The sequence below is a fragment of the Heterodontus francisci genome, chromosome 36 (assembly GCF_036365525.1).
Source record: "Heterodontus francisci isolate sHetFra1 chromosome 36, sHetFra1.hap1, whole genome shotgun sequence".
In the NCBI taxonomy this organism is placed as follows: Eukaryota; Metazoa; Chordata; class Chondrichthyes; order Heterodontiformes; family Heterodontidae; genus Heterodontus; species Heterodontus francisci.
The window spans coordinates 198,570-215,081 of NC_090406.1; the positions used below are offsets into that span (position 1 = coordinate 198,570).

Consider the following 16,512-nt stretch of genomic DNA (forward strand, 5'->3'; position numbering starts at 1 on the left):
CAGTCCGTGTAGAAATGCAGCAAGACCTGGACAATATCCAGGCTGGGGTTGATAAGTGGCAAGTAACATTTGTGCCACACAAGTGCCAGGCAATGACCATCTCCAACAAGAGAGAATCTAACCATCTCCCCTTGATATTCAATGGCATTACCATCGCTGAATCCCCCACTATCAACATCCTGGGTGTTACCATTAACCAGAAACTGAACTGGAGTAGCCATATAAAGACCGTGGCTACAAGAGCAGGTCAGAGGCTAGGAATCTTGCGGTGAGTAACTCACCTCCTGACTCCCCAAAGTCTGTCCACCATCTGCAAGGCACAAGTCAGGAGTGTGATGGAATACTCTGCACTTGCCTGGATGGGTGCAGCTCCAACAACACTCAAGAAGCTCAATATCATCCAGCCCACTTGATTGGCAGCCCATCTACAAACATTCACTCCCTTCACCGCCAACACACAGTGGCAACAGTGTGTACCAGCTACAGGATGCACTGCAGCAATGCACCAAGGCTCGTTAGACAGCACCTTCCAAACCCACAATCTCTACCAACTAGAAGGACAAGGGCAGCAAATACATGGGAACATCACCACCTGCAGGTTCCCCTCCAAGTCACACACCATCCTGACTTGGAACTATATCGCTGTTTCTTCACTGTCGCTGGGTCAAAATCCTGGAACTCCCTTCCTAACAGCACTGTGGGTATACCTACCCCACATAGACAGCAGCGGTTCAAGAAGGCAGCTCACCACCACCTTCTCGAGGGCAATTAGGGATGGGCAATAAATGCTGGCCTGGCCAGCGACGCCCACATCCCACGAATGAATGAAAAAAAGAATTCAGCTAAAACCTCTTTAATCTGAGAATGGTGAGAATGTGGAACTTGCTACCACAAGGAGTAATTGAGATGATTAGCAGAGATACATTTAAGGGGAAGTGAGATAAACAGAAGAGGAAGAAAGAAACAGAAGGATATTTTGGGGAGTTAGATGAAGAGGGGTAGGAGGAGGCTCGAGTGGAGCAGAAACACTGGCATAGACGAGTTGGGCCAAATGGCCTGTTTCTGTGCTGGAGATTCAATGTAACTCAGATCCTGACTGATTTGCAGCTCAACTCCATTATCCCACCTTTTCTCCAGATCCCTAGATACCCTGACTGAACAGAAATCTACCCATCTCAGTCCTGAAAGCTCCAACTGACCCCCAGCATCCACAGCCTTTTGGGGAGCAATATCCAGATTTCCACTACACTTTGTGTGGATGAAAATGCTCTCGATTTCTTTCATTCCTGAATGGTCTGGCTTAATTTTAAGATTGAGCCCCCTCATTCTTGACTCACCGACTTGCCACCTTGGGTCAGGTACAGGTGTAGACATGGGAGTAGATCCATGGTCCGGGCTCAGATGTAGGGACAGGGTATTATCCAAGAGAATAGAGTAATTGTCTGACTTTGAGCTGCCAGTAAGAGATTTACCATCCGGGAGCATATATTGGAAATTCAGAATCATACTGCACACAAATCACAAACCACAGAAATAAATATTCTAATGTGAGGCAATAATACAGCATTTTATATTATATATATTACCATTTAAGAACAAACAGCACATTGAATGTGGAAAACCCCAAATGACTGTACAGAAGAGAAACTGATAATGAACTGTGTCAGAGTCAGGCAGGTGCTGGAAAACCTAGTTGGGAAGCTAGGTTGTACCAGTAGCCATTGAGATACAGAGAGAAGGTGAGAGGTTTAGGAGCAACTTCCCAAACAGCTGAAGGAAATGTCAGAGCAAACAGGATAATGGGTTGAGAAGGTCACATTCGAAGGTGTAAAGTAAGTAAGAGAGTGGGTCACTGCCATGGGAAGATTTGTAAATAAGGATGAGGATTTTGAAACGGGGTACTTTGGCGGGGGGGTGGGGGTGCAGGGGAGATGGGGTGTGAGGGATTGGGATTCAGTGCAGGGGTGGATGTGGGGATTGGAGTTTTGAATGAGCTCAAGTTAGTGCTTGAGTGAAGTTAGAGCGAGCACCAGAGATAATGAGGGAATGGAAAAGGATTGTTGCAGCAATGCATGGCACACAGATGGAGAAAACACCTTAGTCCTGATCCTTTAGTTTTGTGATCAATGAACAAGATGTTGAACATAAAGTGTAGGAACCATTAGTAAATGTAGCGGTGGGCAAAAAATGCTCACCTAGCCAGCAATGCCCACATCCCATGAACGAATAAAAAAAATGTTTAAGCCTTTCAAGTTTTGTATCTAGCTGTTATTTTGCTTTGTTGCAGAGTGTAGAAGAAGGAAGTCCAGCTCATGAGGCAGGATTGGGTGCCGGTGACCTCATCACACATATCAATGGAGAATCAGTGCTGGGACTTGTGCACACAGATGTGGTGGAACTCCTTCTGAAGGTATTTAATGTCATCTGACTCAACAGTATGAGTTTATTGTGATTCACTGTACAGGATGTGCAACCAATCAATATCTAACAGTGTCTATCCCCTCGTCATTCCATAATCTAACAATGTCTATCCCCTCCTCATTCCATAATCCAACAGTGTCTATCCCCTCCTCATTCCATAATCTAACAGTGTCTATCCCCTCCTCATTCCATAATCTAACAGTGTCTATCCCCTCCACATTCCATAATCTAACAGTGTCTATCCCCTCCTCATTCCATAATCTAACAGTGTCTATCCCCTCGTCATTCCATAATCTAACAGTGTCTATCCCCTCCACATTCCATAATCTAACAGTGTCTATCCTCTCCACTTTCCATAATCTAACAGTGTCTATCCCCTCCACTTTCCATAATCTAACAGTGTCTATCCCCTCCTCATTCCATAATCTAACAGTGTCTATCCCCTCGTCATTCCATAATCTAACAGTGTCTATCCCCTCCACATTCCATAATCTAACAGTGTCTATCCTCTCCACTTTCCATAATCTAACAGTGTCTATCCCCTCCACTTTCCATAATCTAACAGTGTCTATCCCCTCCTCATTCCATAATCTAACAGTGTCTATCCCCTCCTCATTCCATAATCTAACTGTGTCTATCCCCTCCTCATTCCATAATCTAACAGTGTCTATCCCCTCCTCATTCCATAATCTAACAGTGTCTATCCCCTCCTCATTCCATAATCTAACAGTGTCTATCCCCTCCTCATTCCATAATCTAACAGTGTCTATCCCCTCCACATTCCATAATCTAACAGTGTCTATCCCCTCCACTTTCCATAATCTGACAGTGTCTATCCACTCCTCATTCCATAATCTAACAGTGTCTATCCCCTCCACATTCCATAATCTAACAGTGTCTATCCCCTCCACTTTCCATAATCTAACAGTGTCTATCCCCTCCTCATTCCATAATCTAACAGTGTCTATCCCCTCCACATTCCATAATCTAACAGTGTCTATCCCCTCCTCATTCCATAATCTAACAGTGTCTATCCCCTCCACTTTCCATAATCTAACAGTGTCTATCCCCTCCTCATTCCATAATCTAACAGTGTCTATCCCCTCCTCATTCCATAATCTAACAGTGTCTATCCCCTCCACTTTCCATAATCTGACAGTGTCTATCCCCTCCTCATTCCATAATCTAACAGTGTCTATCCCCTCCACTTTCCATAATCTGACAGTGTCTATCCCCTCCTCATTCCATAATCTAACAGTGTCTATCCCCTCCACTTTCCATAATCTGACAGTGTCTATCCCCTCCTCATTCCATAATCTAACAGTGTCTATCCCCTCCACTTTCCATAATCTAACAGTGTCTATACCCTCCACATTCCATAATCTAACAGTGTCTATCCCCTCCACTTTCCATAATCTGACAGTGTCTATCCCCTCCTCATTCCATAATCTAACAGTGTCTCTCCCCTCCACTTTCCATAATCTAACAGTGTCTCTCCCCTCCACTTTCCATAATCTAACAGTGTCTCTCCCCTCCTCATTCCATAATCTAACAGTGTCTATCCCCTCTACTTTCCATAATCTAACAGTGTCTATCCCCTCCACTTTCCATAATCTAACAGTGTCTATCCCCTCCACTTTCCATAATCTAACAGTGTCTATCCCCTCCACTTTCCATAATCTAACAGTGTCTATCCCCTCCACTTTCCATAATCTAACAGTGTCTATCCCCTCCACTTTCCATAATCTAACAGTGTCTATCCCCTCCACTTTCGATAATCTAACAGTGTCTATCCCCTCCACTTTCCATAATCTAACAGTGTCTATCCCCTCCACTTTCCATAATCTAACAGTGTCTATCCCCTCCTCATTCCATAATCTAACAGTGTCTCTCCCCTCCACTTTCCATAATCTGACAGTGTCTATCCCCTCCACATTCCATAATCTAACAGTGTCTATCCCCTCCACTTTCCATAATCTGACAGTGTCTATCCCCTCCTCATTCCATAATCTAACAGTGTCTATCCCCTCCACTTTCCATAATCTAACAGTGTCTCTCCCCTCCTCATTCCATAATCTAACAGTGTCTATCCCCTCCACTTTCCATAATATAACAGTGTCTATCCCCTCCACTTTCCATAATCTAACAGTGTCTATCCCCTCCTCATTCCATAATCTAACAGTGTCTATCCCCTCCTCATTCCATAATCTAACAGTGTCTCTCCCCTCCACTTTCCATAATCTAACAGTGTCTCTCCCCTCCACTTTCCATAATCTAACAGTGTCTCTCCCCTCCTCATTCCATAATCTAACAGTGTCTATCCCCTCCACTTTCCATAATCTAACAGTGTCTATCCCCTCCACTTTCCATAATCTAACAGTGTCTATCCCCTCCTCATTCCATAATCTAACAGTGTCTATCCCCTCCTCATTCCATAATCTAACTGTGTCTATCCCCTCCTCATTCCATAATCTAACTGTGTCTATCCCCTCCTCATTCCATAATCTAACAGTGTCTCTCCCCTCCACTTTCCATAATCTAACAGTGTCTCTCCCCTCCACTTTCCATAATCTAACAGTGTCTATCCTCTCCACTTTCCATAATCTAACAGTGTCTATCCTCTCCACATTCCATGATCTAACAGTGTCTATCCCCTCCACTTTCCATAATCTAACAGTGTCTATCCCCTCCACATTCCATAATCTAACAGTGTCTATCCCCTCCACTTTCCATAATCTAACAGTGTCTATCCCCTCCACTTTCCATAATCTAACAGTGTCTATCCCCTCCACTTTCCATAATCTAACAGTGTCTATCCCCTCCACTTTCCATAATCTAACAGTGTCTCTCCCCTCCTCATTCCATAATCTAACAGTGTCTATCCCCTCCACTTTCCATAATCTAACAGTGTCTATCCCCTCCACTTTCCATAATCTAACAGTGTCTATCCCCTCCACTTTCCATAATCTAACAGTGTCTATCCCCTCCACTTTCCATAATCTAACAGTGTCTATCCCCTCCACTTTCCATAATCTAACAGTGTCTATCCCCTCCACATTCCATAATCTAACAGTGTCTATCCCCTCCACTTTCCATAATCTAACAGTGTCTATCCCCTCCACTTTCCATAATCTAACAGTGTCTATCCCCTCCACTTTCCATAATCTAACAGTGTCTATCCCCTCCACTTTCCATAATCTAACAGTGTCTCTCCCCTCCTCATTCCATAATCTAACAGTGTCTATCCCCTCCACTTTCCATAATCTAACAGTGTCTATCCCCTCCACTTTCCATAATCTAACAGTGTCTATCCCCTCCTCATTCCATAATCTAACAGTGTCTCTCCCCTCCTCATTCCATAATCTAACAGTGTCTATCCCCTCCACTTTCCATAATCTAACAGTGTCTATCCCCTCCACTTTCCATAATCTAACAGTGTCTATCCCCTCCTCATTCCATAATCTAACAGTGTCTCTCCCCTCCTCATTCCATAATCTAACAGTGTCTATCCCCTCCACTTTCCATAATCTAACAGTGTCTATCCCCTCCACTTTCCATAATCTAACAGTGTCTATCCCCTCCACTTTCCATAATCTAACAGTGTCTATCCCCTCCACTTTCCATAATCTAACAGTGTCTATCCCCTCCTCATTCCATAATCTAACAGTGTCTCTCCCCTCCTCATTCCATAATCTAACAGTGTCTATCCCCTCCACTTTCCATAATCTAACAGTGTCTATCCCCTCCACTTTCCATAATCTAACAGTGTCTATCCCCTCCACTTTCCATAATCTAACAGTGTCTATCCCCTCCACTTTCCATAATCTAACAGTGTCTATCCCCTCCACTTTCCATAATCTAACAGTGTCTATCCCCTCCTCATTCCATAATCTAACAGTGTCTCTCCCCTCCTCATTCCATAATCTAACAGTGTCTATCCCCTCCACTTTCCATAATCTAACAGTGTCTATCCCCTCCACTTTCCATAATCTAACAGTGTCTATCCCCTCCACTTTCCATAATCTAACAGTGTCTATCCCCTCCTCATTCCATAATCTAACAGTGTCTCTCCCCTCCCATTTCCATAATCTAACAGTGTCTATCCCCTCCTCATTCCATAATCTAACAGTGTCTCTCCCCTCCACTTTCCATAATCTAACAGTGTCTCTCCCCTCCTCATTCCATAATCTAACAGTGTCTCTCCCCTCCTCATTCCATAATCTAACAGTGTCTATCCCCTCCTCATTCCACAATCTAACAGTGTCTATCCCCTCCTCATTCCATAATCTAACAGTGTCTATCCCCTCCACTTTCCATAATATAACAGTGTCTATCCCCTCCACTTTCCATAATCTAACAGTGTCTATCCCCTCCACTTTCCATAATCTAACAGTGTCTATCCCCTCCACTTTCCATAATCTAACAGTGTCTATCCCCTCCACTTTCCATAATCTAACAGTGTCTATCCCCTCCTCATTCCATAATCTAACAGTGTCTATCCCCTCCACTTTCCATAATATAACAGTGTCTATCCCCTCCACTTTCCATAATATAACAGTGTCTATCCCCTCCACTTTCCATAATCTAACAGTGTCTATCCCCTCCACTTTCCATAATCTAACAGTGTCTATCCCCTCCACTTTCCATAATCTAACAGTGTCTATCCCCTCCTCATTCCATAATCTAACAGTGTCTATCCCCTCCACTTTCCATAATATAACAGTGTCTATCCCCTCCACTTTCCATAATCTAACAGTGTCTATCCCCTCCACTTTCCATAATCTAACAGTGTCTATCCCCTCCACTTTCCATAATCTAACAGTGTCTATCCCCTCCACTTTCCATAATCTAACAGTGTCTATCCCCTCCACTTTCCATAATCTAACAGTGTCTATCCCCTCCACTTTCCATAATCTAACAGTGTCTCTCCCCTCCTCATTCCATAATCTAACAGTGTCTATCCTCTCCACTTTCCATAATCTAACAGTGTCTATCCCCTCCACTTTCCATAATCTAACAGTGTCTATCCCCTCCACTTTCCATAATCTAACAGTGTCTATCCTCTCCACTTTCCATAATCTAACAGTGTCTATCCCCTCCACTTTCCATAATCTAACAGTGTCTATCCCCTCCACTTTCCATAATCTAACAGTGTCTCTCCCCTCCTCATTCCATAATCTAACAGTGTCTATCCTCTCCACTTTCCATAATCTAACAGTGTCTATCCCCTCCACTTTCCATAATCTAACAGTGTCTATCCCCTCCACTTTCCATAATCTAACAGTGTCTATCCTCTCCACTTTCCATAATCTAACAGTGTCTATCCCCTCCACTTTCCATAATCTAACAGTGTCTATCCCCTCCACATTCCATAATCTAACAGTGTCTATCCCCTCCACTTTCCATAATCTGACAGTGTCTCTCCCCTCCTCACTCCATAATCTAACAGTGTCTATCCCCTCCTCATTCCATAATCTAACAGTGTCTATCCCCTCCTCATTCCATAATCTAACAGTGTCTATCCCCTCCTCATTCCATAATCTAACAGTGTCTATCCCCTCCACTTTACATAATCTAACAGTGTCTATCCCCTCCTCATTCCATAATCTAACAGTGTCTATCCCCTCCTCATTCCATAATCTAACAGTGTCTATCCCCTCCTCATTCCATAATCTAACAGTGTCTATCCCCTCCTCATTCCATAATCTAACAGTGTCTATCCCCTCCACTTTCCACAATCTAACAGTGTCTATCCCCTCCTCATTCCATAATCTAACAGTGTCTATCCCCTCCTCATTCCATAATCTAACAGTGTCTATCCCCTCCACTTTCCATAATCTGACAGTGTCTATCCCCTCCTCATTCCATAATCTAAGTGTCTATCCCCTCCACTTTCCATAATCTAACAGTGTCTATCCCCTCCTCATTCCATAATCTAACAGTGTCTATCCCCTCCTCATTCCATAATCTAACAGTGTCTATCCCCTCCACTTTCCATAATCTAACAGTGTCTATCCCCTCCTCATTCCATAATCTAACAGTGTCTATCCCCTCCACTTTCCATAATCTAACAGTGTCTATCCTCTCCACATTCCATAATCTAACAGTGTCTATCCCCTCCTCATTCCATAATCTAACAGTGTCTATCCCCTCCACTTTCCATAATCTAACAGTGTCTATCCCCTCCACTTTCCATAATCTAACAGTGTCTATCCCCTCCACATTCCATAATCTAACAGTGTCTATCCCCTCCACTTTCCATAATCTAACAGTGTCTCTCCCCTCCACTTTCCATAATCTAACAGTGTCTCTCCCCTCCACTTTCCATAATCTAACAGTGTCTCTCCCCTCCTCATTCCATAATCTAACAGTGTCTATCCCCTCCACTTTCAATAATCTAACAGTGTCTATCCCCTCCACTTTCAATAATCTAACAGTGTCTCTCCCCTCCTCATTCCATAATCTAACAGTGTCTATCCCCTCCACTTTCAATAATCTAACAGTGTCTATCCCCTCCACTTTCAATAATCTAACAGTGTCTATCCCCTCCACTTTCAATAATCTAACAGTGTCTCTCCCCTCCTCATTCCATAATCTAACAGTGTCTATCCCCTCCACTTTCAATAATCTAACAGTGTCTCTCCCCTCCTCATTCCATAATCTAACAGTGTCTATCCCCTCCACTTTCAATAATCTAACAGTGTCTATCCCCTCCACTTTCAATAATCTAACAGTGTCTATCCCCTCCACTTTCCATAATCTAACAGTGTCTCTCCCCTCCTCATTCCATAATCTAACAGTGTCTATCCCCTCCACTTTCAATAATCTAACAGTGTCTATCCCCTCCACTTTCAATAATCTAACAGTGTCTCTCCCCTCCTCATTCCATAATCTAACAGTGTCTATCCCCTCCACTTTCAATAATCTAACAGTGTCTATCCCCTCCACTTTCCATAATCCAACAGTGTCTATCCCCTCCACATTCCATAATCTAACAGTGTCTATCCCCTCCACTTTCCATAATCTAACAGTGTCTCTCCCCTCCTCATTCCATAATCTAACAGTGTCTATCCCCTCCACTTTCCATAATCTAACAGTGTCTCTCCCCTCCTCATTCCATAATCTAACAGTGTCTATCCCCTCCACTTTCCATAATCTAACAGTGTCTATCCCCTCCACTTTCCATAATCTAACAGTGTCTATCCCCTCCACTTTCCATAATCTAACAGTGTCTCTCCCCTCCACATTCCATAATCTAACAGTGTTTATCCCCTCCACTTTCCATAATCCAACAGTGTCTATCCCCTCCACATTCCATAATCTAACAGTGTCTCTCCCCTCCACTTTCCATAATCTGACAGTGTCTCTCCCCTCCACTTTCCATAATCTAACAGTGTCTATCCCCTCCTCATTCCATAATCTAACAGTGTCTATCCCCTCCACTTTCCATAATCTAACAGTGTCTCTCCCCTCCACTTTCCATAATCTGACAGTGTCTCTCCCCTCCACTTTCCATAATCTAACAGTGTCTATCCCCTCCTCATTCCATAATCTAACAGTGTCTCTCCCCTCCTCATTCCATAATCCAACAGTGTCTATCCCCTCCACATTCCATAATCTAACAGTGTCTCTCCCCTCCACTTTCCATAATCTGACAGTGTCTATCCCCTCCACTTTCCATAATCTAACAGTGTCTATCCCCTCCTCATTCCATAATCTAACAGTGTCTATCCCCTCCACTTTCCATAATCTAACAGTGTCTATCCCCTCCACTTTCCATAATCCAACAGTGTCTATCCCCTCCACATTCCATAATCTAACAGTGTCTCTCCCCTCCACTTTCCATAATCTGACAGTGTCTCTCCCCTCCACTTTCCATAATCTAACAGTGTCTATCCCCTCCTCATTCCATAATCTAACAGTGTCTATCCCCTCCACTTTCCATAATCTAACAGTGTCTCTCCCCTCCTCATTCCATAATCTAACAGTGTCTATCCCCTCCACTTTCCATAATCTAACAGTGTCTATCCCCTCCACTTTCCATAATCTAACAGTGTCTATCCCCTCCACTTTCCATAATCTAACAGTGTCTATCCCCTCCACTTTCCATAATCTAACAGTGTCTATCCCCTCCACTTTCCATAATCTAACAGTGTCTATCCCCTCCACTTTCCATAATCTAACAGTGTCTATCCCCTCCACTTTCCATAATCTAACAGTGTCTATCCCCTCCACTTTCCATAATCTAACAGTGTCTATCCCCTCCACTTTCCATAATCTAACAGTGTCTATCCCCTCCACTTTCCATAATCTAACAGTGTCTATCCCCTCCACTTTCCATAATCTAACAGTGTCTATCCCCTCCACTTTCCATAATCTGACAGTGTCTCTCCCCTCCACTTTCCATAATCTAACAGTGTCTCTCCCCTCCACTTTCCATAATCTGACAGTGTCTCTCCCCTCCACTTTCCATAATCTAACAGTGTCTATCCCCTCCTCATTCCATAATCTAACAGTGTCTATCCCCTCCACTTTCCATAATCTAACAGTGTCTCTCCCCTCCTCATTCCATAATCTAACAGTGTCTATCCCCTCCACTTTCCATAATCTAACAGTGTCTATCCCCTCCACTTTCCATAATCTAACAGTGTCTATCCCCTCCACTTTCCATAATCTAACAGTGTCTATCCCCTCCACTTTCCATAATCTAACAGTGTCTATCCCCTCCACTTTCCATAATCTAACAGTGTCTATCCCCTCCACTTTCCATAATCTAACAGTGTCTATCCCCTCCACTTTCCATAATCTAACAGTGTCTATCCCCTCCACTTTCCATAATCTAACAGTGTCTATCCCCTCCACTTTCCATAATCTAACAGTGTCTATCCCCTCCACTTTCCATAATCTAACAGTGTCTATCCCCTCCACTTTCCATAATCTAACAGTGTCTATCCCCTCCACTTTCCATAACCTAACAGTGTCTATCCCCTCCACATTCCATAATCTGACAGTTTCTCTCCCCTTCTCACTCCATAATCGAACAGTGTCTATCCCCTCCTCATTCCATAATCTAACAGTGTCTATCCCCTCCTCATTCCATAATCTAACAGTGTCTATCCCCTCCTCATTCCATAATCTAACAGTGTCTATCCCCTCCTCATTCCATAATCTAACAGTGTCTATCCCCTCCTCACTCCATAATCTAACAGTGTCTATCCCCTCCTCATTCCATAATCTAACAGTGTCTATCCCCTCCACATTCCATAATCTAACAGTGTCTATCCCCTCCTCATTCCATAATCTAACAGTGTCTATCCCCTCCTCATTCCATAATCTAACAGTGTCTATCCCATCCTCACTCCATAATCTAACAGTGTCTATCCCCTCCTCATTCCATAATCTAACAGTGTCTATCCCCTCCTCACTCCATAATCTAACAGTGTCTATCCCCTCCTCATTCCATAATCTAACAGTGTCTATCCCCTCCTCATTCCATAATCTAACAGTGTCTATCCCCTCCTCACTCCATAATCTAACAGTGTCTATCCCCTCCTCATTCCATAATCTAACAGTGTCTATCCCCTCCACATTCCATAATCTAACAGTGTCTATCCCCTCCTCATTCCATAATCTAACAGTGTCTATCCCCTCCTCATTCCATAATCTAACAGTGTCTATCCCCTCCTCACTCCATAATCTAACAGTGTCTATCCCCTCCTCATTCCATAATCTAACAGTGTCGATCCCCTCCTCACTCCATAATCTAACAGTGTCTATCCCCTCCTCATTCCATAATCTAACAGTGTTTATCCCCTCCACATTCCGTAATCTAACCGTGTCTATCCCCTCCACATTCCATAATCTAACAGTGCCTATCCCCTCCACATTCCATAATCTAACAGTGTCTATCCCCTCCACATTCCATAATCTAACAGTGTCTATCCCCTCCACATTCCATACTCTAACAGTGTCTATCCTCTCCACATGCCATAATCTAACAGTGTCTATCCCCTCCACATTCCATAATCTAACAGTGTCTATCCTCTCCACATTCCATAATCTGACAGTGTCCATCCCCTCCTCATTCCATAATCTAACAGTGTCTATCCCCTCCACGTTCCATAATCTAACAGTGTCTATCCTCTCCACATTCCATAATCTGACAGTGTCCATCCCCTCCTCATTCCATAATCTAACAGTGTCTATCCCCTCCTCATTCCATAATCTAACAGTGTCTATCCCCTCCACATTCCATAATCTAACAGTGTCTATCCCCTCCACATTCCATAATCTAACAGTGTCTATCCCCTCCACATTCCATAATCTAACAGTGTCTATCCCCTCCACATTCCATAATCTAACAGTGTCTATCCCCTCCTCACTCCATAATCTAACAGTGTCTATCCCCTCCACATTCCATAATCTAACAGTGTCTATCCCCTCCACATTCCATAATCTAACAGTGTCTATCCCCTCCTCACTCCATAATCTAACAGTGTCTATCCCCTCCTCATTCCAGAATCTAACAGTGTCTATCCTCTCCACATTCCATAATCTAACAGTGTCTATCCTCTCCACATTCCATAATCTAACAGTGTCTATCCCCTCCACTTTCCATAATCTAACAGTGTCTATCCCCTCCACTTTCCATAATCTAACAGAGTCTATCCTCTCCACTTTCCATAATCTAACAGTGTCTATCCTCTCCACATTCCATGATCTAACAGTGTCTATCCCCTCCACTTTCCATAATCTAACAGTGTCTATCCCCTCCTCATTCCATAATCTAACAGTGTCTATCCCCTCCACTTTCCATAATCTAACAGTGTCTGTCCTCTCCACATTCCATAATCTAACAGTGTCTATCCCCTCCACATTCCATAATCTAACAGTGTCTATCCCCTCCACTTTCCATAATCTAACAGTGTCTATCCTCTCCACATTCCATAATCTAACAGTGTCTATCCCCTCCTCATTCCATAATCTAACAGTGTCTATCCCCTCCACATTCCATAATCTAAAAGTGTCTATCCCCTCCTCATTCCAGAATCTAACAGTGTCTATCCCCTCCACTTTCCATAATCTAACAGTGTCTATCCTCTCCACTTTCCATAATCTAACAGTGTCTATCCTCTCCCCATTCCATAATCTAACAGTGTCTATCCCCTCCACATTCCATAATCTAACAGTGTCTATCCCCTCCACTTTCCATAATCTAACAGTGTCTATCCCCTCCTCATTCCATAATCTAACAGTGTCTATCCCCTCCACATTCCATAATCTAAAAGTGTCTATCCCCTCCTCATTCCAGAATCTAACAGTGTCTATCCCCTCCACTTTCCATAATCTAACAGTGTCTATCCTCTCCACTTTCCATAATCTAACAGTGTCTATCCTCTCCACATTCCATAATCTAACAGTGTCTATCCCCTCCACTTTCCATAATCTAACAGTGTCTATCCCCTCCTCATTCCATAATCTAACAGTGTCTATCCTCTCCACATTCCATAATCTAACAGTGTCTATTCCCTCCACATTCCATAATCTAACAGTGTCTATCCCCTCCTCACTCCATAATCTAACAGTGTCTATCCCCTCCTCATTCCATAATCTAACAGTGTCTATCCCCTCCACATTCCATAATCTAACAGTGTCTATCCCCTCCACATTCCATAATCTAACAGTGTCTATCCCCTCCTCACTCCATAATCTAACAGTGTCTATCCCCTCCACATTCCATAATCTAACAGTGTCTATCCCCTCCTCACTCCATAATCTAACAGTGTCTATCCCCTCCTCATTCCATAATCTAACAGTGTCTATCCCCTCCACATTCCATAATCTAACAGTGTCTATCCCCTCCACATTCCATAATCTAACAGTGTCTATCCCCTCCTCACTCCATAATCTAACAGTGTCTATCCCCTCCTCATTCCATAATCTAACAGTGTCTATCCCCTCCACATTCCATAATCTAACAGTGTCTATCCCCTCCACATTCCATAATCTAACAGTGTCTATCCCCTCCACATTCCATAATCTAACAGTGTCTATCCCCTCCTCACTCCATAATCTAACAGTGTCTATCCCCTCCACATTCCATAATCTAACAGTGTCTATCCCCTCCTCACTCCATAATCTAACAGTGTCTATCCCCTCCACATTCCATAATCTAACAGTGTCTATCCCCTCCACATTCCATAATCTAACAGTGTCTATCCCCTCCACATTCCATAATCTAACAGTGTCTATCCCCTCCTCACTCCATAATCTAACAGTGTCTATCCCCTCCTCATTCCAGAATCTAACAGTGTCTATCCTCTCCACATTCCATAATCTAACAGTGTCTATCCTCTCCACATTCCATAATCTAACAGTGTCTATCCCCTCCACATTCCATAATCTAACAGTGTCTATCCCCTCCACTTTCCATAATCTAACAGTGTCTATCCTCTCCACTTTCCATAATCTAACAGTGTCTATCCTCTCCACATTCCATGATCTAACAGTGTCTATCCCCTCCACTTTCCATAATCTAACAGTGTCTATCCCCTCCTCATTCCATAATCTAACAGTGTCTATCCCCTCCACATTCCATGATCTAACAGTGTCTATCCCCTCCACTTTCCATAATCTAACAGTGTCTATCCCCTCCTCATTCCATAATCTAACAGTGTCTATCCCCTCCACATTCCATAATCTAACAGTGTCTATCCCCTCCACTTTCCATAATCTAACAGTGTCTATCCCCTCCTCATTCCATAATCTAACAGTGTCTATCCCCTCCACATTCCATAATCTAACAGTGTCTATCCCCTCCTCATTCCATAATCTAACAGTGTCTATCCCCTCCACATTCCATAATCTAAAAGTGTCTATCCTCTCCCCATTCCATAATCTAACAGTGTCTATCCCCTCCACATTCCATAATCTAACAGTGTCTATCCCCTCCACTTTCCATAATCTAACAGTGTCCATCCTCTCCACTTTCCATAATCTAACAGTGTCTATCCTCTCCACATTCCATAATCTAACAGTGTCTATCCCCTCCACTTTCCATAATCTAACAGTGTCTATCCTCTCCACATTCCATAATCTAACAGTGTCTATCCCCTCCACTTTCCATAATCTAACAGTGTCCATCCTCTCCACTTTCCATAATCTAACAGTGTCTATCCTCTCCACATTCCATAATCTAACAGTGTCTATCCCCTCCACTTTCCATAATCTAACAGTGTCTATCCTCTCCACATTCCATAATCTAACAGTGTCTATCCCCTCCACTTTCCATAATCTAACAGTGTCTATCCTCTCCACATTCCATAATCTAACAGTGTCTATCCCCTCCTCATTCCATAATCTAACAGTGTCTATCCCCTCCTCATTCCATAATCTAACAGTGTCTATCCTCTCCACATTCCATAATCTAACAGTGTCTATTCCCTCCACATTCCATAATCTAACAGTGTCTATCCCCTCCTCATTCCATAATCTAACAGTGTCTATCCCCTCCTCATTCCATAATCTAACAGTGTCTATCCTCTCCACATTCCATAATCTAACAGTGTCTATTCCCTCCACATTCCATAATCTAACAGTGTCTATCCCCTCCTCACTCCATAATCTAACAGTGTCTATCCCCTCCTCATTCCATAATCTAACAGTGTCTATCCTCTCCACATTCCATTATCTAACAGTGTCTGTCCCCTCCTCATTCCATAATCTAACAGTGTCTATCCCCTCCACATTCCATAATCTAACAGTGTCTATCCCCTCCACTTTCCATAATCTAACAGTGTCTATCCCCTCCACATTCCATAATCTAACAGTGTTTATCCTCTCCACTTTCCATAATCTAACAGTGTCTATCCCCTCCACTTTCCATAATCTAACAGTGTCTATCCCCTCCACTTTCCATAATCTAACAGTGTCTATCCTCTCCACATTCCATAATCTAACAGTGTCTATCCTCTCCACATTCCATAATCTAACAGTGTCTATCCCCTCCTCATTCCATAATCTAACAGTGTCTATCCCCTCCTCATTCCATAATCTAACAGTGTCTATCCTCTCCACATTCCATAATCTAAC

At 43.2% G+C, this 16,512-nt stretch overlaps 1 protein-coding gene across 1 annotated transcript in view; it reads left to right on the top strand.

The window, feature by feature from the left end:
- The window catches only part of LOC137351494 (microtubule-associated serine/threonine-protein kinase 3-like), a 307,891-nt gene that overhangs the window by 127,099 nt on the left and 164,280 nt on the right, over window positions 1-16,512 (top strand). The window contains exon 13 of the mRNA XM_068015943.1: window positions 2,288-2,410. Within this exon, the coding sequence (XP_067872044.1) occupies window positions 2,288-2,410 (123 nt within the window). The remainder of the gene's footprint in view (window positions 1-2,287; window positions 2,411-16,512) is intronic.